Source organism: Danio rerio, chromosome 7, assembly GCF_049306965.1.
Source record: "Danio rerio strain Tuebingen ecotype United States chromosome 7, GRCz12tu, whole genome shotgun sequence".
Taxonomy (NCBI): Eukaryota; Metazoa; Chordata; class Actinopteri; order Cypriniformes; family Danionidae; genus Danio; species Danio rerio.
Window position 1 is genome coordinate 36,624,184 of NC_133182.1, and position 27,879 is coordinate 36,652,062.

Sequence of the window (27,879 nt, forward strand, 5' to 3'; positions counted from 1 at the left end):
TTTTTCCTGTAAATGATTCAATAAATACCGTACCGTGACATTCATACCGAGGTATTACCGAACCGTGAAATTCTGATACCGTTACATCCCTAATATATATATATATATATATATATATATATATATATATATATATATATATATATATATATATATAATGTGACCATGTTATTTTACATTTGATTGTTCAATTTTTGTACATGGATATTGGTATATTTCCCAGAAAACCATATAGTACTTTATTTATTTTTTTATTGCTTGTAATTTATTGTAATTTATGCATATCCACTGCAAAGAAATTGTCCCAGTTGATCTAAATTAAATGAAATGTTTCCAAATAGAGCTATTCAAATCGTCAGGTGAAATAATATTCATATTGCAGTATATATTGTGGCAAAAGAAAATATTGCAATGTCAGTTTTTTTCCAATATAGTGCAACCGTAGTTCAAACTCTCTGTGATCCAACTGCTCTTCAAGAAGCAGTAAGTGGTACTGTTTGTATTTTTTTTTATTTTTATAGAATTTTGAAATACTTTTTAAGCGACATAAACTACCGCTTCATAAAGTAACTATGAACAAGGATGCTTCAATCACACAGCAGGAATCCCAATAATTCAGGTTTATTTTGTACATTAACATAGCTATAATATAAATATATAATATAAGTAATATAGCTACACAGCAGCATGCGACCCATTTGGTGGGCATCCTGTCACATTTGCTGCGAGTAGATGACACTGTGCATGTGTGTGTTTGTTTGTGTTTATGTGCATGTGCATTGCAACATTTGTGTGTGGCTGATTTATCATTGTAACATTTGTGTATGGCTCTTTTATGTTACTGAGGTCTTTGTGATGGGTCTCAGTTTCATCTAGTCATCATTTCATCGAGTTGCTTTGTCATTTTTGCTTTGTTTATTCTGACATTTGAAACTAGTTGTCCATCTCTTGAGTGAAATGTCCCGTTAGTGGCTGGGGAATAGCTACTTTGAATGGGCAAGGGGAACCAGCTCATTTTTATTTAAAGGCACAGGTTCCAAAACAGATGCAATTCACTCTGACCCCAAAATTGACATTTTCAGCAGGGTGTAATAAATCATCTAATGGGTATTTTGACCTGAAACTTCAGCGACATTGTCTGGAGATGCAAAGTTCTTAATTGGAGTCTTTCAAACAATATTTAAGGCTACAACAATATTTATGTTTCAAATGAATGCTGTTACATTGAGCTTTCTAGTTAAAGGGAAAATGTAAATATATGCTGCTTAATAATTTTGTGGTAACAGAAAATTATTCAATTTTTAATGTTGATATTAAGAATTATATATCATTATTTATATTATCATTACTACTACTATTTTTTATTTATTTATTTTTATTATTATTTGCATGTGGGATGCAGCTTAACTATACAAATGTTTAGTAATCACACATGAAAGGCACAGACATATGGTGAGCTGATTGCAGCTTTTTGCATGCATTGATTCCATATGTGCCACTTCATAAGATGGTGACAATTTAGTCTTTACGTGACTGCTTGGATATCTGGAATGGTTGCAGGCACTAAGACAAAGGGATTGAGCAATTTCAGTGATGCTAGAGCTCCTACGTTGTTGCAAAGAGCAAAATGTGTTAATATTTGTCAAGATGACACTGTTAAAATCAATCATTTTGCATGAATGTTATAGATTTTTCTTCCATGTTGGCTTAAATGTTCTCCATACTTTTATCCTTGAAAATATCCACCTAATGTAGGAGGTCTGAAAGTGGGCGGGTTTGTAAATACATTGCGTAGATGGAGAAGTGAAGGAGCTCTCTCTCTCTCTCTCTCTCTCTCTCTCTCTCTCTCTCTCTCTCTCTCTCTCTCTCTCTCTCTCTCTGTGTAACTGAGCTCCTCCCAATATCTTGGTGCTGCTATTTCATCTTATTTACATATTAACTGTTTGTTTTCCATGATGTGGTGGGGGTTTGTGCTATACATCTAGTCTAGAGCACATGCATATTTCTTTTCTTCCTCCATACAGTACGTAAAAAGACTCTATTTTATTCACTTTCTCATATTTATATGGTCCTCATCTACTCTTTTGAATGAATATTAGTAAGTACAAATTGCTCAGAAAAATTGACCAACGTACACTAATTTTATTTTTAATAGACTAAAGCTTTGAAATGGCACTAGTTTAACTTAACATTTTTAAACAATTTAATCCTACATTTTCATAGCCCTATTGTTTATTTAGTTGTTTGGTTCTTTTTTTTATTTAGCTGCTTTTAAATAAACATAATAGTTGTTTTTTGAGGTCTTAATTTGTATTTCCACCAGTCCAAACTTCAAGGCCTTGTTATCTCTCTCGCTCTCTATCGAGAGAGTTTTGTTATCTCACTATGTCACACAAAGCCTGTTTTCTAAAGTGCAAAACGTTTTATTGTGCCTAGTATACAGACAGAATTGAAAAGCACTTGCACACTATGTGCCACCTAGTGAAAATGATAGATTTTAGACGACTTTCAGGACTCTTGTTCAACCTTGCATTCATTTGACCTTGTAGAAGTTGAGCTTACTTCAGTCTCAAGGCTCGGTCTATAGCCACAGCTAATCTGTGTGCTGCTCTGTAAGATTCTTACCCAAAGCTGACCCAGTTTTCTGAGTGATTTCAGACCGCTGATACAGTCCTGGTGGTTCCATACCTGCTATATTTCTTTTCATATTAAATGTTCCTCATTTCAAGTCAGTTATTTTTTATGTTACAGCTCTACTCTTGCTTTCATTTGTGTTTTGTATGTATCTGTGGTCACAAGTTTTTTCGCAACGCACGAGCACAGTTGCACACGACCAGTGTCACGCTTTGGGAAAGAGAGGGCATGACCTCATTTCTCTTTGAGTCTCTATTGTCACTTCCTGTGAATCGATCTAGCAGCACATGAACTTATGCCACCTGCTCTCACGCGTGTGTGTGCATGTGTTTGTAATTGTGATTTGTTATACTTGACTGATCAGTTTTGACACAGATTAGCTGCTGAAAACATCTCCAGGTGTACTCATTCCTTCGAACACTTGCTGCTGTTCATATTGTGCTCAGCAAGTATTGAAATTCAGTATTTTTGGGGTTAAGTTCTGAAAGTTAATGTAATAACAACTAGCACCCTCTGCTGGACCTCCTGTTTCACAATGAGCTAAAGAGAGAGAGAGAGTGAGAGAGAGTGAGTGAGCAAGGGAGAGAGAGAGAGAAAAACGAGTCCGGATTTTAACGACATCTCTAATATTCATGCTGATGCGTTTTGCTGCTTTGTGCTTTCATTTCTTGCCGCTTCGTCTGTGTCTCCTGCTCGCCGCATACAGCCCAGCCTGAGAGAGGGGAGGGGAACGAGGGAAAAGGAAGGGAAAAAAAACAAGTGGAAATAAGGAAAACAAGCTACAGAGCGTCCAACTGAGCCAGTACAAAAAACCTTTTGTGTTAGCAATCCTACCTTCGCCTGGGATGTGAAAGGAGGAAGAGGAACGAGAAGTCTTGTCGGTCTGTGAGTGTGCGTTTGTCTACAGGAGAGCGAGGACAAGAGAACGACGGCCGGGAGAGATCGAGTGTAGTTGTGCTCGGACGGACGGACGGTCGCTCGGACGGAGAGAATCGATGAGAGAGGGAGAGAGGGAGGGAAAAGAATAGACTGAGCCCAGCTGAGCGCAGCAGAATGAGAGAATCCTGGAGCAGCGTGGCTGCTTTATCTGTCTCTTCCTCATTCCCTCGTTTTCCGTGAAGTGCGGCTCCATGCAGCCCAGCCAGGGGAGGAGGAGGAGGTGAACAGGGCTTCTTCAGCCACGGACCTGCCGGGGGAGGGAGGGAGAGAGGGAAAGTGATCGAGCAAGAGAGAGAGAGAGAGAGAGAGAAGGGAGGAGGGAGTGTGCAAGAGAGAGAGAGAGAAAAAAAACGGCGAAAGGGCAAGGCTTTTGTTGGCGGTTGGAGAGAGAGAAGAGGGGGGAAAGAAGAAAAGAAAAAACATGTCTACGGTGAAGAGGCCGAGAGGACGGGTGAGTGAGTGAGTGAGCGAGTGCGCGCACGCGTGTGTGTGTGTGTGTTTGGGGGGTGGAGAGAGGTGGAGGAGGAGGGAATGATGGGGGAGGGGGCCGGCAGGAACTGAGCAGCTACAGGCTCATGCGGCAGGCTACACAATCGCCGCCATCTTGTGCTAACCACTTCTCTCCATTTTTTATTCTCTAGCTTGCATGCTAACGAGGAATGCTATATAAGCTAGCTTTTGCCGCTATGTCTGCTCCTCTTCCTGTTTCGCTTTTCATCTCCTTTCACCGAGGTGCCTTGGGAAGTGGCACATGTGCGCATCAGGCATTGTGTGGCAGCGCCGCATGGACATCTCAGTTTCAGTCTAGTTTCATTAAACACAAAGACATTGATGACTTGAGCGGGGAAAGGGAGAAGGAAATCGCCGTGGTGCTGGCAGCCTGTAATTTCAGTTATTTATAGATGTGTTACATAGCTGCATTGCTCACGGCTTGCTGCATTTCCCCCTCGCTCTCTTTCTCTCACTCACGTCATATTCTCTCTATTACTCATTTTCTCACATACGCTCTCCCGCCTTCCCCCTATAGCTGTTCTCCTTGTCTCCATTCCTGCTGATTTACCCCTTCATGCCTCCACTGGATTAGTGTGAATATTTCGGGAGCGCTCAATCCCTCTCGCTTGGCTGTTCGGCTCATGTTTAACCACCAAACGAGTTAGTGTTTATAACCCTCCCCCACGCTCTTTTCTTTTGTTTCACTCTTTCCAGATAATTCCCTTTATTTGGCTGTCAGAAAAACGCAGGCCGGCTGATCCGATTTTATGTTGCTCTCTTTTTTTTCTTTAACAAAGCTTTATTGGCATGACTGTAACATCGCTCCGGCCATGTGTCATGTTTATAAAGAGCGAGTGTGCAAAGTAAAACCTAATAAAGTAAAAGATAAGATCTCATTCTCTTGCTTTATGGAGTCCAAACTCATTTTGTCTGCTTTCCAAGTGAGAAAGAGAGGAAGAAATTGAGGAAAAAAGGGATGTCAGCAAAATGAGCATGAATAATAAAAGTTGGCATGTCTCAGCCTGCTATATGATCATGCTGTGAATTATACATGGCGGTCTTATTATTTCATGGGGTGAGGGGTGGATAATGTGAATAGACTGGCTCTCAGGTTAAAGATTTTGACTTGTGACCTTTGATCAGTGTGCGATGTTGTTGTGATGAACTGTGACTTATTAACGTCTCTATACCATATTATATCTGTATTGTTTTTTGAGGCATACACTGGTTGAAAATTGCAAATGTGTTTGTGTGTGTGTGCGTGCCCCAGTGGTTTGCCTGTGCGTTCGACCAAATATTTCCTTTATCTTTCCCTATAGCTGGTTGGCCAAATGATTGCAGAGCAGTGAATATTATGAAACCCAGGCATTAGGAACATTGATGATGCAGCAGTTCAAAGATGGAGGATTTCCCATGTTGTCATCCAGTATGTGTGGGTGGACTCAGGCTTACCATGCTGCACTGCTTCAGCTACAATCAGATGGGATCCCCAAGGATTTTTATCTTTGGACCTCCTCTTGCTTTTAGTTTGCTGGCGAGGTCATGAAAAAAACGGTGTGCTTATTAAATTCTCAACAAGTATTGAGCTGGGTAAAGAACGGCCCCAAACTCTTGAACCGAATTTGAGTTGTAAGCACATCAAGTGCTTCTACTATCTGACAGGTCTCACTGAAACGAGTGTTGTGAGAAATCGCACCTGTCTCTGTAAGAGCTCTGCAAAAAATAATCCAGGGGAGTCAGACCTGCTTCAGCCATCACCAAATTACAAAATCCATTGCCACCCCAACCCCCACACATTTCTAAAATAACTTTGTATGTGAAATTGGTAAAATAATATAAAGATCCATTTGGATTGACCCAACAGGTAGTCCTTAGTTTACTAACACTATCCTTGGCCCATTTATTTTATTAAACAATAAAAGCAGCAATAATTAAACTTAAACTTATTAACTTTGTACAGTGGTTTTACAAGTTTCTGTTTAGTGCATTCAGTTATCTGGGTAAACTTAAGGGGGGAGAGGGGTAACTCGGTTCGTTTCAACAGTATCGTGGTTTGTACTGTAGGGTGCGTATTTTGTTATTTTTGGTTCAGTTTGAATATTGTTGCATCTCTAATCTGCATGAAATGGAAATTTGCCTTCTCTTTTTATTAATTGCATATCATTGATCGTATTGTGAGCAATTCATACATGCAAATTTACAACCCCAAATCTGAAAAAGGTGGGACAGCATGAAAAATGCAAATGATAAACACGTGGTTCAATTTTGGTTCTTGCAACACATAAAAGCAAAAAATTGAAATAGTAAAGCATTCACCACTTTGTAATGTTGCCATTCATTTACACAAGACCTGAATGGCATTTTGGGATGAGGGACCAGTAATGAAGTGTTTTAGGTGTTATTTTGTCCCATCCTTCCTTCAAACAAGTCTTAAGGTGGGCAACAGTACGAGGTCTTCATTTTCTCATTTTGCGCTTCAAAATATGCCACATATTCTCTATTGGAGGGCGTCATGGTGGCGATCGCCTCACAGCAAAAAGGTCCCTGGTTCGAGCCCCGGCTGGGTTAGTTGGCATCTCTATATGGAGTTTGCATGTTCTTCCCGTGTTCATAGGTTTAAAGACATGCGCTATAGGTGAATTGGGTAAGCTAAGTTGTCCGTAGTGTATGTGTATGAATGGAAGTGTATTGGTGTTTCCCAGTGATGGGTTGCAGCTGGAAGGGCAACCGCTGTGAAAAAAATATGCTGGATGAGTTGGTGGTTCAATCCGCTATGGCGACCCCAGATTAATAATGGGGCTAAGCCAAAAAGAAAATGAATGAATGAATAATTGAATGACTGTCTATTGGAGACAGGTTTGGATTGCTGGCAGGCCAGTCAAGCACATGTATCCTCTTCTTCTGCAGTCAGGACTTTGTAATGTGTGCAGAATGTGGTTTTGCATTGTCTTGTTGAAATAAACATAGGCATCCATGGAAAAGAAGGCAGCATATTGTGCTCCAAAATCTTTCTTTACTTTTCAGCATTAATAGTGCCATCAAGTGCAATTTATTTTTGCCAAAGGCAATGACACAACTGTATACCATGACAGACCCTGGCTTTTAGACTTGTTGCTGGTAACAGTCTGGGTGATCCTTTCTTCTTTGGTCCAGAGCACACAGCATCCATTTCTCCCGCCAAAAATACCTGAAATACTGATTCATCTAAGCACACTGTGTAATGGTCCATCCTAGATGCCTCCAAGTCCAGTGAAGTCAACGATACTTCTGGACACTGTTAATATAGGACTTTTTTTGGCATAGTACAGTTTTAACTGGGATTTGTGGATGTAATTAAGTATTGAAGTACTTGACAAAGGTTTGTCAAAGTAGTCCTGAGCCATGTGGTGATATCGGTTATAGATAAATGACATTTCTTAATGCAGTGCCATCTGAGGGATTAGAGATCACGGTAGTTCAGCTTAGGCTTGCACTGTTGCTCTTTACGCATGAAATTCCTCCAGATTCCGTGAATCTTTTAATAATGTTATGCACTGGTGAAGGTGAAATATGCAAATGTCCTCCTATCTTTCTTTGAGGAATATTGTTTTTAAACATTGAATAATTTTTTCATGTATTCGTTGGCCAACTGGTGATCATCAGCCCATTTTTGCTCATAAAGAACTAGACATTTCCTGGATGCTGCTTTTGTACCAAATCAGAAATACAATCACCTGTTGACATCACCCGTTTTAAAGCACATCATTGTTTTATCAATTTATCTGATTACTAGCCCTGTATTGCTCCTGCCCCAATTTTTTTGGAATGTGAAGCAGCTCTGATTGACAGGAAAGGATGTGTATTAATGAAATAAAGTTGACCGGACAAAGCATGAAATATATATATTTTTTTTTTATTGTCTTCAGTGAAATAGAAGTTAAAGTAAATTTAAATAATAAAAAAAAAATTACTTGTGTTTTCCATACTGTCACAACTTTTGCTAATTTAGGGTTGTATTTTAGACTTTTTTTAAAGTCCTGAATTTGAATCCGGACCCCTATTACAATTTATATATTAATCCCTTTATTGTAGCTAGCAAAAAGTTCACATTTTTATTGTTCCTGCAAACAACTGATGGACAAAGCCAAGTCTCTTTTTTCAATAGTCTGTTTTACTGAGGTGGGATTTGTATCCTTTTCCTTGTGTTCTATTTTTCATGAACTTTTTTAAAAGTTTATTTATGTTAGCAACAAAATGCTAAATGTTTTTTTATATCAGGCAAAAATAACTTACTTGGCTTTGCCTTCCCAATGCACATTATAAATGAACCACTGTATAAATAAAATGATATGCTGTGTGTGTCCAACTATCAGCATTTGGCTGGTGACATCTGTTAATTTTATGTCCTTCCTGTGAATGACTTTGCACATAGAGGTTTGCTGTCATTTGTTTGGAGGTCTGGGATTTGCAGAGAGTTTCTTAGCTTGGAAAACATCTTAAATCGCCTGCATAACCTTTAATCGTATGTTACAGTTCCACTGTACTGACTTTGTCCTCTTAATAAGAAACCTATTAAAGTATTTACATCCGCATGAGTCCAAGTTTTCTAGGTCATAACTAGAGGAGTAATGTTTGAGGCTGTTGAATTCAGCTCATCCTCCTTTTTCATGTGCAAAAGCGTTCTCATATTGAACGCCAGACTAGTCCACATGGCGTCATGGTATCTTAAATAGTGTATTGTTCATCATGGGTTTAGCATATGGAATTACAGAATCCTGAAATAGAAACCTATCTACTGGCTTCCTGTATTGTCCTGCCTACACAACTATTAAATGAAGCCTGTCCTATGGAGTGCTTTATTGTCATGTTTGGGTGATTTAACGTATTTCATTTTCTCTTTTCTAACAGCCTCCTAAGAACACTAATGGTCCCAGCAGCCAACCGCGGGTACACAGCCCTACATTGAAGAGCAGCTCCTCTTCTTCCTCCTCTTCATCGTCGTCGTATATGTCAGAGAAGCGGCTGCAGAAGCAAAAGCAGCAGCAGCAGCAGCAGCAGCAGCAGCAGCAACAACAGCAGATGGAGTCGCCCCTTTCGGATGATAAACAACAGAAGGCCAATCGAATCATCTCTGAGGCCATCGCCAAAGCACGAGAGAGGGGAGAGAAAAATATCCCTCGCGTCATGAGTCCTGACAGCTTCCCATCTTCGTCGTCGCAGCACCGCAGTCACAAGGCTGGTTCCTCCAAGTCCAAAAGCAAGGATAAGAGTTCCAAGAAGGCCCGCATCGTGAAGTCATCCAAGCCCAAACAAAAGGCTCAAATTGGGTAAGACATTCTCCTCTAGCTGAAGGATGAATGACATTTAATTTTTGTTTGTTTGCATGGAGCGGAGGGAAGAGGCTTTTACAGATGTTTCTGTCATCTTCTGTGATGACTTTTTCAATTCATCCAAGACCATCTCTGTAACTTCACAGGCTTATTGTTAGCCATGCAGCTAATCACAGCAAGTTTAAAAGGTTTTACTGCTTACAGATGTGGTCTCGATGTGTTTTTGTGCATCAAGCCTGAACCAGATGAGAGTCAAACTCTCTTAAAGGGGCAGCGCTCCATCATCAGAGAGCTTTGAATTTCAGGTTGAAATTCACTTACTGCTGACTTGATGTTGAGGTTTAATTCAGTAATAGAGAAGGTGAGGCTGTACAATGTTTGAATAGAGTCAAGACTGAATGGCAAAGTTTTTACCACAGTTTTACCACACCAACTGCTGGTAGAGTTGGAGGGAAAGTAAAGGGGAAAGTGAAAATACTTGCATGTGTAGATAGTCCTATACAGGTAAATGTATTGTTTCCCACATAATTGGTGAATTTAAATAGTGTTAAAATATTTTAGAAGGCCTTAAATTCATCATTAGTACTATCCAATTTCTTATTTGTGGGATATCCGGTGACCAAATGTCACAGAATACAAAGCTTCTCTGGACTAAAGAAATGACAAAACATTCATTCTTTTTTAGCTTATATGAGAAAATGTGAAAAACTGTTAGCTGTTTCACGTGCATGTGCACTTCTGCTTATGTGAAACTAAAAGAAAACCCACCTTTGGCTAACATAAACATGTATGCAAATTTTGAACGTTTATGTGCATGTCAAGCGTTTCCTGTCAGGTTTTCTTGAGTGCAACCCAGAAACAGTTTCTGATGTAAGATTCTAGCTCTGCAAAGATATTCTATAAAACTGCAACTCAGTTCAAAAAACATTTCAATCTCACAAAAATGTCAGCATTTCATTAGATGTTCATAATATCTTGACGATTCGGCCCTCCGCAGCGTTCTTTCAGACAGAGTACGTTTTTGGATCTACAGCAGAATAGCAACATGTAGAGTATGGATTGTTTTTTTTATTTACAACATATTTAACTAGTTACAGAACCCTCTAGCGTTTCTCGAACCTAATGGGCCTCTTTTAATATTCCTATACGGTTTGCAGTCATGCGAAATGCTGCCCTTGCACTTCTCCCTTGAGATGCTGAAGTCATAAAGAATAATAAAGGGTCCATTTTAAGTCATTTTGTGATGGCTTTTGTTTATTAATACGATGCAACCTATATGAGAAGAGGTTTGAGGATTTTTGGAGAAATGTTAACATTTTATTAAATTAAAATGCCAAGTGGTCCCCCTATTAAGACCCAATTCCAATTCTACCTCTTAGCCTCTCCCCTTATCCCTACACCTCATTTTGTGCATTCCCATGAAGGGGTAGAGGTGTCCCGATTCTTTTTAGCTTAAAGGCCTAGGGCTAGGGAAAAGGGGTGAATAGCCCTTTGAATTAAGATTTTTCAGGACCACGCTCGAAACCAAGGGCTAAGAAAATTTCCCAGAATACACCAGCCACAATGGCAGAAACGCTGTTCCTGGAATTATGGAGATCCACAAATTAGTATTTTTTTGTCATTATTACGAATTTTTACAACAAACAAGCACATGTTTTGAAATATTCATAACCGCGTTCGTGTTGTACCGTCATGCTTTAAAAAAAATCCTAAAATAAAAACTGCTAAATTTTGCAATCTATAATCTTTTTGATACATTTAAATTTTGATACATTTAAACAAAACTAATTTATTAAACATATTCATAAGATAAGGTAAGATTTATCTTATCATAACATAAGATTTATCTCTTGATATTTTCCTCTTTTTTAAAATTTGTATTTAATATTTTTCTATGACATAAATTTGGGTGTACTAGTTTTTAGACCGGTATCATAAGTTATTTTGTTAGATAAGCTCCAGATTTCGCAGTTGCTAGCACGTTCGCCTCACAGCAAGAAGGTTGCTGATTCGAGCCTCGGCTGGGTCAGTTGGTGTTTCTGTGTGGAGTTTGCATGTTCTCCCTGTGTTCGCATGGGTTTCCTCCGGGTGCTTCAGTTTCGCCCACAGTCCAAAGACATGTGGTACAGGTGAATTGTGTATGCTAAAATTGACCGTAGAGTGTATGTGTGTGTATGTGTGTGTGAATGAGTGCGTTTGGGTATCCGCTGCGTAAAACTTATGCTGGATAAGTTGGCAGTTCATTCCACTGTGGGGACCCCTGATTAATAAAGGGACTAAGCTGAAAAGAACATGAACGAATTAATAATTATGCATAATGGTCATTGCAAGTATTGGTCAATATTTTTGGGAAAAGATGAAAAAAAGATATGAAACCCTCTATTAGCAAAAGGAGAAAGCATGCAGTAAACCTCCATCTGCTGTTCTCCCATTTTAGTGTGATTAATAATTCCTTTACACAAGTAGTTTACATGTGCTCACACACACAGTGCCATGTTTGAGTGGTTCATGGCATGCAGAGCTTTATACCATTATGATGTCATTTGATCTGCATTAATAGAGGACTGAAAGAAAGATTGTGACGTGAGATTTCTAGGTCATGTGCATTATGTGAAGGCTTCTGCATACTTGGTGCCACCATATTGCTTTTCCAGGCTGTAAGGTTTAGTCTAGAGGCTGCTTTGCATTTAGAACACTGCATGCTCTCATTTGGTCCATTGCTGAGATTACGAAGCTTGCCTGAAAATGCGTCGAACATTCCCACTGTGCTTGTAAAAGTGGTGTGTTGAATTTCTTTTGTGACTTGTTCATCGTGCTTAATGGATTAGCAGTCTGACTGACCCAAATACTTCAGCGGTAAAGGCAAGACAAACAGGGCATGTGTATGTTCAGACTCAACGCCTCACTGGGTGATTTCTTTTCTTGTTTAGATTAGTTTCTCCACTACAGACATTGGCTTTTCAGAGCCTCCAAAATATGAGGAACAGGTTTGCATATTGAACTGGTAGTAGTCTAAGCAGTGTCCATCTGCGTGTGACGTACTCAGTCACCTGTCTGGTTTGGCAAGGTTTTATTGTGCTTGTTTTGCAGTATAATTGTTTTGAACACAATGTTGTGAACTAGCATTACTTCGAACTGCTTCTCTGCTCTTAGAGAGTGGTACAATTATTGTTTTAATGGTTGCGGTGTTGCTAGCAGTATCACAACCAAAAAGAAACACAAAAAGTGAAATGAGTTTCAGTCCAGAGATGGAGGCATCTGACAAGTATTGAGGAATTTTGTCTATCAAGATGACAAAAGGGACTGTAGTTGCATACAGTAAACCAGTGCAGTGCCATACAGTAGCAGCAAGGTTATAGTTGGCACTGTTTATTTCTTATTTGTTTGGTTTTTTGGACCTCAGTGCTTCTTTGCTTAAACCCTTTAACTGCCTGCTCTGCAAACGGTTGATCACATTTTGACTGTTTCAAATAATAACTTAAAGTAATTTTAAGAATGACTGTTTTAAATAATAGTTTACACACACACAGCATTGTTGGTTTACAAAAAAAAATCAAACAAACATAATTCTGTTGCACTATTTTGGTTTTATCGTAAAAAATCAGAAAGCATGTTAAATGAGAATCTGAAATATTTTATAGCATACTTAAGATGATTTAGTATTAAAAATGCTTTTTGATTTTTTTTTCTTACACTTCATTTTTTTTCTTATTTTTATAACGTATGTATTAAGTCCGGTACTTTTACCTTAATCCGACAAATCGACGATTTTATGGAAATTATGGAATATGTTGAAAAAAATGCATTGAGTGTGTTAACTATCAACATTAGGAGTTAAAGAGCCCATATTATACATGAAATAAGGTCATATCTTGGTTGTAAGGGTCTCCAACAACAGTCTAATATGCATGCAAGGTCAAAAAACACTTTCATGGTCTTATAATCTGCATTTATTTTTACCTAATTATCCCAGCGACTCCTGTATGAATCGTCCAGTGATTCATTTGTTCCCAAACCCCTCCTTAGCGCGAAGCTAATCTGCGCTGATTGGACCGATGACAGTCTGTCGCGATTGGTCGACTGCCTTCAGTCAGAGAGGGAAATGGCCAATAGCTAATCAGCAATTTAAAAAGTAATCACAGTTCATACACGCTCGATAGTGTAGGCGTGGACTTTAGCTGCCACACTATGGCGAGTGGATAGTGCCACGGATAACCGAACGAAGGAGACAGTCGTGTACTCGCCATACCACACACACACAAAAACACACACACAACTCCGGATGACAACGCTCCCGCTTCAGCCCGCACCCGCCAGGTTTTAGCCTGAGAACCCGCTCCGTTTTCTGCCCGCCGCGCCCGGTCCCGCTAGAGCGGAGAACACAACCAAATATCACCCAGTATACAGTCCAGACAGCCAAGCTGTCAGTATAAAAACACACACACAGCACAAAGTACACAAAGCTCGTTCGTTCGTTCGCTCTCTCTCTCTCTCTCCCCGCGCCAGATTTCTGCGGCGCGGGAATACATTTCCGAATAAATCGCGGGAGCAGAACTCTAGCACGGAGCTCCATAAACAAACAGCACGCGTCGCGTTTTTAACGTGACTTTGCACGCGATAAGATAATATATCCAGTTAACCTGATACAGTACACGCGGTTACAAGTAACAAATCACAACTAAATACATTTGCAAGCTAGAGTAAACGAGGCAACAACTTTAACCGCACGTACTTACACTTGAGAAATGTAGGAAGAAACCCATCCTGACGTCCATCAGTTACTCTTTACTGATCCTTCCTTTAACAAACTCAGATGAAGTATTCTTTGTAGCATGTAGCTTCCAGAAGTTTCCAACTGCTTGGTTATAATGCTGATGTTTCATCTTTGGGTAGAGACTCAATATAATATCCATCTGCAGTGTGACTTCAATCGACCGGCATGTTTGTGTGCGTGTGTTTGTGGGTGTGCGTGTGTTTGTGGGTGTGTGTGTGTCTGGGTTACTGCGTCAGAGGGCGGGGCCTCAGGTTTGAAATCTCCCGGGTTTGCGCGTGCACGTGAAAAACTTTGTTTCGTTCGTACGTCATGGCGAAACACCTAATGAGTCGGTATCAAGGCGACTCATTTGAAGCACTATGATTCGACTCTTTTATAGACGAATCAACAGTTTTAAACACTGTATTCTTACAGATTTAAGCCTTAGCTGGATACTTCACTTCACTTAGAGCTGTGTTACACACTACATGGAGGGGAATTTTCAAAAACCCATAATATGGGCTCTTTAAGAAATCCCATCCAAAAATAGCTTTCTTTGTGGGGCAGTTAAAGGGTTTAGACCAGAATATTGCTTTTTAAATAAAATAAGGTCTTTCTGTTAAAGCCATGGACCAGAGTACAATACTTATGTCATAAGCAACTACAAATATCAGCTTGAGAGATCCCCAACTTTTCTCCCCATCACTTCCTGTCCAAAACAGGCCACTCTACAAAATAGGCCATAAAATAATCTTTTTAAGCTACACAGGAAGCTTGTGAAGGAAGCTACACAGGAAAGTGTTCAGTTTTTTTTATTCATTTATTTTATTGTTATAGAAAATTGTGTGTTTAAATTAAGTAAAAACAAAGCGGCAGCATGATAGCATGCACATTTAAGGATGTTTAAACAAAAAAAGTAATATCAGGAAAATTGAAGTCAAATAAATTGATTAAAAATAATTATAAGGTTAAAAGGTTTGATGTGCTTCTAGAAGATGTATTTTGGTAAATAAAAAATACTACTCAAGTTTCCAGTACAGCACTATGCCATCGTCCACCGCCGATGGCCGAAAGACATCGCGATGCTGAGCCGGCATTGCGATCCTCCAACCCGTCGCAGCAGCAACCCGCTCGCAAAAAATACACACTTAGACCCCGTTTACACTTATACATCTCACTTATAAAATGGCATTTTAGAGTGTAAACGATCCACGTCTACACTGGCGTTTCATCTAGCATTTCTGAAAAGATCTCCGCCCACACTATACTGCTGAAAACACATCACGTGACCACACATATACACACTCTGGCATGCGTTGCAGCATATGTGCACATCCGAGCTCCAGGCAGTGGGTGTTTTAAACACAAAACCCCAGAAAGCATTGCACATTGAACAGTTTATCAAGGATGTACCGCTGGATCACGTCTCACTATAGTTGTTAAACGTAATATTCAATTAACCTTGTCTCTATCTAACAACTCTTTGGTCTTTTGAAGGTAACGTGTCACAGCATCAGTACACTGCTTCAGTCTTTCACTTTCACGCTTGTACGTAGTAATTTTAGCAAAAGCCTCAAATACTGTTGTTTGGTTGCTGTTGGTTGTGCATTGTGCTTTTTTACCAACCAAAATTGTCAATGCCATTATAATGACACAGATCCCTCTGCCTGCGAAAAAAGTGATTGACAGGTGGTAATTTGTGTGTAACTTATCTTTATTTATCTATGATTTGATTATTGGTAAAACAAAGACCATGTGGGTCAGGTTGTCAAAACAGTATTCTACAAATAATTAATTTGTTATGAATTAATTAATTGTTCATAAATATGCCATGGTCCATCGCAATGTTTCACATTAGACATTGCACGATGCCAAATTGGTCAACATCGCCCAACCCTATAGGGTATATAAATATACCATTTATAAATATAACATTTATTGTAAACACTTTATTGAATTATATTAAAATACAAGAAGTTAATAATGAAGTCGAAAATAATTAAATACGTCTAACATAAAGGTACGTATTCTTTTACACATTCACCTCTGGTAAAAAAAGAACAATTGGACTGCAAATGAACTGTGTATGCAGACATCCCTAGACAAAAGATACACAGACAGTGAATAAACAGTCACTCAACTCCGATGGCCAAAATTGGCTTAAAGCAATCATGCATCCGTTCATTTCATTGAAATATTGGGCTCAAAATGAAACACTCACTTGAATATCTTCTTGTTTGCCATCTTTTATTTCCACAAGCACAAAACCCCTGACTGCTATCATTGGTCATGATGATTTGTTGCATGGACTGTGGTGTAGTAGGCCGCTGTGAAGATTGAATCAGACGACACAAAGGCCGGCATTAACAATTCAGTAGAGCTGCTTGTAAAAAATCACTCTAAATCATAAAATGACAATGGGGCATGGTCCTACTGCCTCATGAAAAAATAAAAGCCCCATGTTTTATTAGCTTGACGGCCACCTCACAAATTTCCAATGTCATTCATAGTGTGTTTTGCGAAATGTTTAAGGTTCTAGCCAAAATATGCACAACTAATGCCAAGGCCTGTTTATGACAAACAAATTTAGGTAGTCCTGAATTAGGGCTGGGCAATTCGGCCTAAAATCAAAATCTAGATTAATTGAACATTTTAACTCGATGACGATTCATAAACGATTATTTTATTCATTTATTTTGTTTTTTCCCTTATAGTTTCACTGACAAGTTTTGTACAGTAAATATGGTCACATATTACAAGTGAGAGATTTTTAAATGTAGGGTGCATTGCTTGACTTTAAAATAATTGCAGAAAACACACACACTATCTATCTATATTTAGTAATTGAACATGCTGAACAACCATTAGACCTACTACCTACTATATGTTTATTTATTAAACATCAACAGTGAACAACTGATATTAAAACACATTGCCTTAAATGCGGCTCTCTCCACCCATCGTCATCACAGCTACCAAGCCGACCAATCACATAGCTTGTACTTTGCGTCAGTGTGACGTATAAGTAAATTTTTTGGAGCGGTGCGCGGGTATGCGATGACTGCGCCGTACTGTACATATGCCCTTGGCAGACGTAAAATATCATCATAATATAATAAGCATAAATCATAATATGTGTAATTCAGCCTTAACAGAGCAGGGTCATGTGAATCCACACACGGTAGGGATAGTAATTGAAAAAAAATTGACCTGCAAAAATGAAATTGATTATAGGTTCTGAATGTAGATTTTGATTACTTTTCGATTAGTCGCTCAGCCCTATCCTGAATGCCATTAACACTATTGAAAGTAGCAAAAAGAGACAATTTACAATCTTTAAAGGGATAGCTCATCTCAAAACTGATCACAAAAGAAGTTATTTTGAAATATGTTGGAAATCTGTAACCATTGACTTCTAAAGTATTTGTTTTTTTATACTACTGAAGTCAATTTTTCAGGTTTTAAGCATTTTTTTTTTACTTTCTTTTGTGTAAAACAAAAAGGAAACTCAAGGTTTGGGACCCCATGAGGGTGAGTAAATAGTGAAAGTTTCATTTTTGGGTGAACTACCCCCTTAAATACTAGTACTTTAAATTAGCCACTGGTGTCACAAATAACAAAGGTTTCTAAATTATACTTTGTGTGACCGCTTTAAACTTCAGAGAATTGTCATAATAGTTTATTTTCTGTTTCAGCTAACATTCTGAAGGTCAGTGGCTTGTACATGTACTGTTTTAGTTAATGTTCAAAATATTATCAGATCCCCCCACTATTTTCCCTTCGATTTAATTTTTCACCAAAATTTTGGGTTGTTTGGGTATGTGATGCACTCAAGAAGTCTTTAGAAATACTGTAAAATACTGTAAAATTTTTATTTTTTCAGACTGACAGTTGCAACAAACCCTTACTGTAGGTCCATAAGTTAAAACCTTCAGTAAAAATAATTTCCTTTTACCACTATGGGCTATTTTAAATAAATGGATTTGTACAAGTAGTGATTTTTTTTTTCTCAAAGAAAAAATAAAAACCACACGTTTTATTAGCTTGATTTATTACCTCCTCACAAATTTTTTATGTCACTCATGTGTTTTGTGGAATGTTTGAGGTTTTAGCTAAAATACACAAACTGATACCAAGGCTTCTTCATGACAGACAAATTCAGGTAGTCTTGAATGCCACTACAATAATTGAAAGGACCAGTAAGAGACAATTTGCAAGTTTTAAAGGGACAGTTCATTCCAAAACTGATCACAAAAGAAGTTTTTTTTTTTAAATGTTGGAAAGCTGTAACCATTGGCCTCTATATTATTTGTTTTTTCATATTAAGGAAGTCAATAATTAAATGTTTCCAACATTTTTTAAATAGCTAACATTCTGAAAGTCTGTTGCTTTTAAGTGTCCTTTTTTACTTAATGTGCAAAATATTTTACTTTTGAATTTATTTATCATCACATATTGGGTTGTTTGGGGATGCACTCAATACTGTAAGTCTGTAGAAATACTGTTAAAACAGCTATTTTTTAAGTCATACAGTTGCAACAAACCCATAAGTTCTTAAGTTAAAACCTTCAGTAAAAATAACCTTATCTTCTACTACTGTGGGCTATTTTAAATAAATGGATTTGTACAAGCTGTGAGATTTTTTTCTCAAAGAACTGTGGAGACACGGAGGCCGAGATGGGTCTTCGTTCTTGGTTTCATAAATAGCAGGCATGGTGTCTTTGAGCCTGCGGTGAAGAGCACAGCCAGAAACCTACTGACCCGCTTTGCACCAAACTGCACACTACAGCCAACAGCTGCCATTAAAGCAGACCATGTGATCTCAGAGTCTCTGCAGTCACACACACACACACACACACACACACACCCATATTTATAATAGTACAGTCTGCCAGAGATGTAATGGCTGCGTCGATACAATAATATATCAAAATTCCTTCGCTTCATGCTGTTGCATTAGTACAGTACTGCTATTGATATTTTTAAAAATGTATCCAAGTGTTCATTCATTCAGATGATGAAGAAGCAGGTGGTTTATAGCATTTATAATGTGAAGTCTTCGATTCAGCGCCGGACTAAAGTGAAGCCATGCGAGACAGATGGAAAGTGATACTGCAAATTCACTCTCTTCAGACACCTTGAGTTTCCCTCGCACACATTCAGACCAGTTTTTATCTACTTATGATTTTGTGGTTCAATGCAATTGAATTGGCATATTTAGTATTAAGGTACATGTTTTGCTGTGACACATGCTGAGCAGAGTAGAAAAATGACTCATTTGTATATTCTCTATTGCCGTTATTGGTTCTTTATAAAATTTATTCAGAATTAATGACAAATTGGTTGTCAGTAGCTCTAAATTTCCAAAATCCAAAAGTTTCAATGTTTTTGTCTTTCACACATTTTGATTGCTTGACGTTAATTGCATTATGCAAGTTTTGGCATGTTTAAGATATTTCTTAATAGGCCTGAATATATATTTTAATATTGTATTTATATATTTTTGTATTTCTGGTGGATCTGGTCTATCAGAAGGATCATTTTAAGCTTTATTCACACTTGAAGTTCATTTCTCATGGTTAGTTGGAACTAGAACAAACAAGCAAATTATGCATGTGCTCCTGCATCACTTAGCACACATTAAAGAATCAGTTCACCCAAAAAAATGGAAATTGTGATATTTTTCGAAACACAAATGAAGATAATGTAGAATGAATACTAGAGCTCTCTCATCCTCCGTAGACAGCAACAATCTGGAGATGTTCAAAGAAAAAGACTTCAGTGCTTCAACTGTTTTCATAAAGCTCCAAGAACACTTTTGTGTGGCACAAAAAAAAAGTATAAAAATGACTTTTGAGTCTGGTCTACTTTGTCTTATTTCCCGTGTCAGAGTAATGCCATTAGATTCAGCAGCACAACACACAAGCATTGTGAAAACAAGCACCCTAATCTGATAAACACAGATGAACAAAGTTGTTTTTACAGGTTTTTTTTTGTTCATGGCATTTTGTAGGAATACTGTTGAACCACTGAAGTCCTATAGACTGTGTTTTTGGTTCCTTTTCTGCACTTGCATTGTGATTAGGGCTGCACAATTTATCGTTTCAGCATCGATAACGCAATGTTTGCATTTGCAATAGTCACATCACAGATATGCAATGCAAAGGAACTACAGAAATGTAATTCATTAATATTTATTCAAAATGTATACAATATACGCAATAAATTTATATGATATATGCGAGAAAAAAGTTTTGTCTTTGTTTCTAGTCCAAATATATACATTTCAAAACCAAAACAAGATTATTTAACTTAGCCCACTGGCAGATAATTTTGCTTGTTTAAAGGAAAAACTTTAAGAATTTTAAAACAAAACTATATTTTTACTTAATCTAAGAATTTGTTTTTAGATATTTGGGCAATATATAGATATTTGAACTATATATATTTGCACTAGAAATGAGAGAAAGCAAAGTAAGAAAAGCATTGTTTTCATTGTGATTTTTCAACTTCTTTAGCTGAAAACTGTTAAAATCGTCAAATAGCACAGAAAAATGAAATATCGCAGTATCAGTTTATTTTCAATATCGTGCAGCCCTAATTGTGATTATTGCTCTATATGGGGCTTGAGAGAGCTCTCAGATTTCATTCTACAATATCTTCATTTGTGTTTCAAAGATAATATCACAACTTCCTTTTTGCATCTAAAATATCTGAATTAGTTTTTATTAGATGAACGTTGCCTAAGGCAATTGGGAGGGCATGAGGATGAGTGATTAATAAGAGAACACAACCAATCCTTTAAATAAATGATTGTTTCACTGTAAAGTCTTTAAGTAAAGATACACTCACCGGCCACTTTATTAGGTACACCTTGCTAGTACTGGGTTGGACCCTTTTTTGTTTTCAGAACTGCCTTAATCCTTCTGCATAGATTGAACAAGGTACTGGAAATATTTCTCTGATATTTTGGTCCATATTGACATGATAGCATCATGCAGTTGTTGAAGATTTGTCAACTGCACATCCATGATGCGAATCTCCTGTTCCACCACATCTCAAAGGTGCTCTATTGGATTGAGATCTGGTGACTGTGAAGGCCATTTAAGTACTACAACTCATTGTCATGTTCAGGAAACCAATCTGAGAAGTAGCCATCAGAAAATGGGTACACTGTGGTCATAAAGGGATGGACATGGTCAGCAACAATACTCAGGTAGACTGGGACGTTGACACGATGTTGGAACTAATGGGTCCAAAGTGTGCCAAGAAAATATCCTTCACACCATTACAGTACATCACCACCACCAGCCTGAACAGTTGATACAAAGCAGGATGAAGCACCGCTTTTTTTTATTATGTTGTTAACGCCAAATTTCGGACCATTCTCTGTAAAGCCTAGAGATAGTTGTGTGTGAAAATCCCAGTAGATCAGCAGTTTCTGAAATAGCCAGACCAGCCCATCTGGCACCAACAACCATGCCACGTTCAAAGTCACTTATATCACCTTTCCTCCCCATTCTGATGCTTGATTTTGAACTGCAGCAGATCATCATGACCATGTCTACATGCTTAAATGCATTGAGTTGCTGCCATGTGATTGTCTGATTAGAAATGAGCATTAACGAGCAGTTAAGACAGCTGTACCTAATAAAGTGGCCGGTGAGTGTACAACGACATTAACAACAGAACTGCTTTTTGACATTTATATTTTTTTCACCAAACCTAGCAATCATCTCAAAACAATGCTGTCTGCTGGGCTGAACATTCCCATTATATGTTGACATGTGATAGTATTATTTAAGCAACAGCGAACTCATAAAGAGTCAAATTAGCGCCAGCGATTCCTCCATCACACACAAAAGAAGATATTCTGCGAGGGCTACGAGGAGTCAGGTTTCCAACACCTGCTTTGATCTGTTATGGGCAACATAAAAAGGAATAGTTGAGAATTCTGTACATTTCATGGCCATTTCATCATATCATGTCCTGTTCTTGATTCAGTTACAGTAGATATCTTTGGTACACGTTGCATTCATATTTTTTTTCAGACCTCACAGTCTGCTTCTTTTATGCTGCACGGTTCAGATGGCAGCCTTCACACTTTCTGTTAGATGAACCACACTGAAAGACCTGTGACAGAATAGAGTTAGTTTTAATCAAACCTAACCTGTCAAACCTGCCTTATACTCCAATTGTTGACTGCTTTAAACTTTAATGTATATGTTTGTGCAGCTATTTGTTAGTGGAAGCTTTAGGATAAGAATAAGTGTGTGTGCGTATCTGTAGCCAAGGTTACAGCCCTGAAATATTAATGTGGCCCTCTCTGTCTGCTGCTCAAGACCTTCTGCTGTCATTTGTCGAGCAGGTGTGCGAACACGTATATGTTTTGTCTCTGATTCATATAACCTTTACTGGTGCCTTGTAAGATATACGAGAAACACATACACTCACTCACTGAAGATCTCCTTGGTTTTTATAACTTACCAAACCACCCAGTATTCAAATATAGAGTGGAACCTAAAGTCAATAAAAAAATATTATATTTAACTTTCATCATATGTTGTGTGTGCCTACATGTTGTTTTTGTTTGTTGGTGAGTTGACTTTGAGCTGTAATAAAGATATTTTCAGATTGCAAAGGTTTGTCTGTGCTAAAGTACAGCTATTAAAATAGCAGGTGATTTACATTCCTAAAAGATCTTTAGAAGAAAAATAAGGATTGTAGTCCCTTACCAAGTTGTTTGCAGCTTTTTTAAAGGTGTAGTTCACCCAAAAATTTAAATTCTTTCATCATTTGCTCAATTTCCACTTGCCTCAAACCTGTTTGACTTTTTTTTTTTTTGGAACACAAGGGATGATGAAGAATGCTGTAAAAAAACAAACAAACTAAAAAAACAGGCATTTATTTATTTTTTAGAGATGCTCTGGAAATGTTGGACCTAAACTCGACTAAAAATTGCAAATGCTTTGTAATAATTACAAAGTTTTTTTTTACATATCTTAAAATGGTCAACAGAATACTGCGTCTGGTTTCTCTTGAGGTTTTTTCTTTCACTTTCGTCAGTTGGTGAAGTTTTGTTCCTCACTACTGGCTTGCTTGGTTTTGGGACTTGTGGAGCTATGCATCAATGGCTTTGCTCTTTAGTGTTTGAACTTTTAGCAGTGAAAATTATACCACACTGAAGTGAACTACAGTGGTCCCTCGTTATTCGCGAGAGCTACATTCTAGAAATAACCCGCAATAGAAGAAATCAGCGAAGTTGGAGGGGAGATTGAAATCCTGAATGGCATCAAACATGTTTTGAAATGATCAGAAAGGCTCAATTTGTGTTAAAATATCCCGAAAAGTATTAATGTTATATTTATATTCTACATATCACTAAAGCACAACAGCAGCCTGTTTACGTTCATTAGATATAATCAGGGCCAGAGTGGGACTCCTTTTCAGCCCTGGAGTTTCAAGCCTTAGACCGGCCCACCTCAGTTCACGACTGACTATATTAAAATAAGGTAATTTCCAATTCAGTTTCTAATTACACTATCACGTCGTTTTCAAGAAAACAGCTGCTTTAGAACTTCAAATCTTCAACAACCTTACAGTTTTATATGTCTTAATAATAAAAATGAAAAAAAAAAAAGTTCACTCGGGTGAGGATCGAACACAGATCGACGGTGTCGAAACGCAACACGCTGACCGCTAGACCACAATGGGGCTGTTATGCTTGTTAGGCCGGAGAGATACTTAATCCTCATCATTACCCTGCAGGCTACAGTTTGCTCATGGGGCTGCGAGACAATAAATAAGAAGAGCGGAGCTGCGGCAAAATAACACTAGCAAATAACAATTGCGTCTTGCCTTGTGCTACATTGCGCCGGGTGTATTATAGGGCCCATTGTATTTTACTTTGAGAAACATTTTAAATATTTTGGAACGGTAAACATGCCAGGCTAAATAAATTAAATGAATCAATGACTTGTGCTGTCTTCATTAGCTTCTAAAACACTGATTTCATTGCAATAGAAAATGGCATCTTTGATATCTTTTCTACCGAAGATACTGTTGTCCTAAAAAAAACTAGCAAATAGTGTAGGAACGGTGTAGTAGAAAATTTGGGGGTTTGGCCGAATAACAAACCACCCTTGTGCAGCCGTTGAAATGAATGGGTTTCATAGCACAGATTATTGTTTGTTTGTTTGTTTGTTTGTGCATTTTTCTTGACTTGAATGTTATTAAAAGTAGAGGAAATTTTCATGTATGGGTGAACTATACATTTAATGTTGGTTTTACTAAAGCGTTTTTTTTAATTAAAAAAATCTATTCATGTGAAATGATCAAATATATGCACCAATTAGCAGGATGTTTTATATCAAAGCAATGTTTTTTTTTTCTTTCTTAGAAATGGAGGAAATCATATTTTGGCCTTACTGCCCTGGTGCTTGTTTCAAGAGCTGTAGCACAGGATATGGTATTAAATGTTAGAATGATAAGAATGCAGAACTACAAACGGTCTGCAGAAGAAAAGATCAGTGACTGGCATGTCTTTGCTTCAGGGCTTTATTCTTTTATATTTAGTTTCCTGCAGAGCTCCATGTGTACGTATGGTTTTATTATACGTGTTCAAGCAACATAAAAGTTTGTGGCACAGAATCTGTATTTTCATATTGCTTGGATGTGTTCAAGCATACACGTACAAGACAGAAGCATCTTAATGTTTGCTTTTGTTGTATATTTTATCTCTTTCGACCATATTTTCTAGACTTTGCGGTTTTGAATTATCTAAAATGTGCAGCAACTTTCTGTTTATTTCAAAGAGAGTAATATAATGCAATTACTGTCAAGTAGAGAGAGGCTGTTGAAGATTTTATAGAGCATTTTCCACATGCTACTAGTTTCCATTTTTGTTTTAACTAAATTTGTTTAGGCTTGATGTTTCTAATAAATGTTGTTTAGGGGGAATGGCACTTTAATTTTAGTTTGTTTTATACCATTTTCATATTATTTCTGTACTGAGCGCTGTTATTTAAATAGATTTGTTGTACATTTAGTGTTACTGTATATTTATTTAGGTTTGCCAGTTGCCCATTTTGCATTATTTGTGAACGGGATAAAATGTAACTTATAAACTAATACAACGTAAAAGTAAATTAATAAATTAATAAATGCTGGGTTCCACATAGGGCTGGGCGATTAACTGATATTATACTTCTGCTAAGCGCACATGTACGGTACGACACAGCCTTCGCATATCCACGCACCTCTCAAAAAATGCAGCGTTTTAATGGTTCAGCATGTTTAACTACTAATTATAGATAGTAGATAGAGTGTGTTTTCTTCAATTATTTTAAAATCAAGCAACTCGCCCTACATTTAAAAATCTCTCGCTTGTAATATGTGAGCATATTTACTGTACAAAACTTATCAGTGAAACTAGAGGGCAAAAACAGAAAATAATTTAATATTTGTTCATTAATTGTATTTTAGTTAAAATGTTCAATTAATCGAGATTTTGATTTTAGCTCGCCAAACCCTAGTTCCACACAATCGACCCCCCGAAAAAATATAAAAATCAAGAGTTGTGTTGTCTTAGCTTAAATTAAATAAGTAGTTTAATAAACAGCAAATGACAGTTCTTGAGTATATAGTTCAGATATTATAATTACAAAATGCTATATAATTTTTTTTTCTCTCAGCAATGCTATTGCTAATGCTAAAGAGGCAAAACTGGAATATCGCATAAAAGACATGGGTAAAGCAGCGTTTCATCCAACGAGTCAAAGAGAACAAAATCGCCACTTCCTGACTAACTGGTGCCAAATATAATTTTTCATGGTAGGAGAAGCTGCGTGAATCTTTTTTTCATTTAAAAAAATTACTTTTGCCTCAGAAGACAAATGTCCATTACAGTTTATGCGCATCTTTTGTTATCGAATAAAAATGTTATCCTACTCCATTATGCAAATATCTTTTTATGCGCATTTACAAAATGCATGCGCGTCTTGGCGTTTTCATCAACTGTTTTTTATGCACATCTCTAAAATGTACATAAAAATAGGTGGATGCCAATGATTAATCTGTAATAATTTTAGGTGTAATTTAATACACCTTTTCAGTGGCCAATTAAGCATGCATGCCATTAACGTGCAAACAGTACTTTTTATTATTCATTTTTATTTTTTTTGTAGAGATCGGGCGCCCTTGTGTGTATTTTGTAGTATCCTTTGACATATAAGAGTAAAAGAGTGATGTTTAGGGTGGTAAACTGGTATATCTGACATTCTTAGTTCAGTCCAGCTCTGTCCATACTCACACACTCACAGAAGTAAAGCACTCAGTCTCATTTCACAGCTGCTGAGTGGAGCTCGTGTGTCACTCACAGGATACAACATTACTGCTTCCACCCACGCCACCAGCTTCACTCTGATCAGGTCGCTAGGCAACCAGGAAGTCACGTTGTCCCGGAGACTAGTGGAGTGTAACATCATCCAGAGAGGAGGACCCAGAATGAGAGCTAGAGTGAAAGAGCGAGTGATGCACAGCTGATGTCTTGAGTATCATTACCTATGTGCCTGGCACTGACAAGAGACATTGTGAAAATAGGACGTTTACTAGTGCCCAGCAGCGGCGACTTCTGAGTATAAGCATTTGGCTCATTGGGTTTCATTTAGGGATGCACCAATATGGATTTTTTGGCTAATATCGATACGATAACTAATAATTTGGAGCCTACAACTGATAAACTATAGCCAACAAATATAAATATTTCTTTTATACAGTGAAAAGCTGATTTTTTTCTTCACAAACTTCATAAAAGTTTGATCTGATCTTAGAAACCGAATAGCCTCCTCAAAGAAAAAAAGGCATAATTTTATAACTGCAGACCTATATTCAAGATTTCACATACATCAGCATGCCAAATATAAATTATTTCCTTTTCTTCGCATAGCAAACTAAAATGCAACTTGGCTGTTGTATAAAGATTATAGGTTAAATAACAAAATGGGACTTCATTAACAAACAAGTTAAATATATTTTAAGTAAAATGAAAAGGAAAGAACTAAGAACTGAAACCAGCTCAAATGTTCTTGAATAAAACGTGTTAGTGGTATGTACATATGTAATGACCGAAAAAGTGTTTTGAGAGGTGCTTTGACAGTTCAGAGCCACCGTACAAATGAAAAGCTTAAATACAGATTGTATAATTTACTTACGATAAATTCCTCTCACTTGGCGTTTTAGATTGTTAAGAACACATGTAGCTGCTGCTCCTCAATCAAACAGCGCTTCTATATTCATTCTTGCTGCCAGTTGAGTGAAAAATGTTCGATGAAAGGTTTGTGTTAAACCGAAGTGAGTTTAAAACTTTAACTGCAAGCACTGCGTGATGTACTCAGACTCAAATTATGATAGAACACCTGAGCTTTGAGCACAGATAACTTTATGAAAAAACAGTGCAGAATATAAAGACAGTATGTGGCGGACTCCTGAGAACCCCATTGCTGGATTCAGTGACTGGCACTCGACTCCCCTGCTGCTGTTTGGGGTGCTTTTGGTGTGTTACTATGTGTGTGCGTGCTGATCACACGTGCTCATTATAATCATTATAAATATGCCGATTTAACTGAATACAATCTTGTATTAACAACACAATAGCAAGCAATGCGTTGATAATAACAAATAAACATATTAGCACTTATGCATCTCTGCTATTATGTTTACACATGTAATATTTTTTTTCTGAGGCGATTTAAA

At 37.6% G+C, this 27,879-nt stretch overlaps 1 protein-coding gene and 1 long non-coding RNA gene across 28 annotated transcripts in view; one reads left to right on the plus strand and one right to left on the minus strand.

Moving 5' to 3' along the window:
• chd9 (chromodomain helicase DNA binding protein 9) overlaps positions 1–27,879 on the plus strand; it is a 117,041-nt gene that overhangs the window by 42,135 nt on the left and 47,027 nt on the right. For 19 of the 27 annotated variants that reach the window (XM_005169013.6, XM_073908761.1, XM_073908763.1 and 16 more), the window contains one exon: positions 8,953–9,371. In XM_005169013.6, coding sequence (XP_005169070.3) covers positions 8,953–9,371 — 419 coding nt within the window. Of the gene's footprint in view, positions 1–3,259; positions 4,025–8,952; positions 9,372–27,879 lie in introns of those variants that run through there. The other 8 variants (XM_005169017.6, XM_073908768.1, XM_073908771.1 and 5 more) reach the window with 1 other exon arrangement.
• LOC103911399 (uncharacterized) lies at positions 2,403–3,822 on the minus strand. The gene is made up of 2 exons (XR_002459232.3): positions 3,469–3,822; positions 2,403–3,346 (listed from the first exon to the last, which is right to left on the minus strand). It is a non-coding gene; the product is annotated as an uncharacterized lncRNA (long non-coding RNA).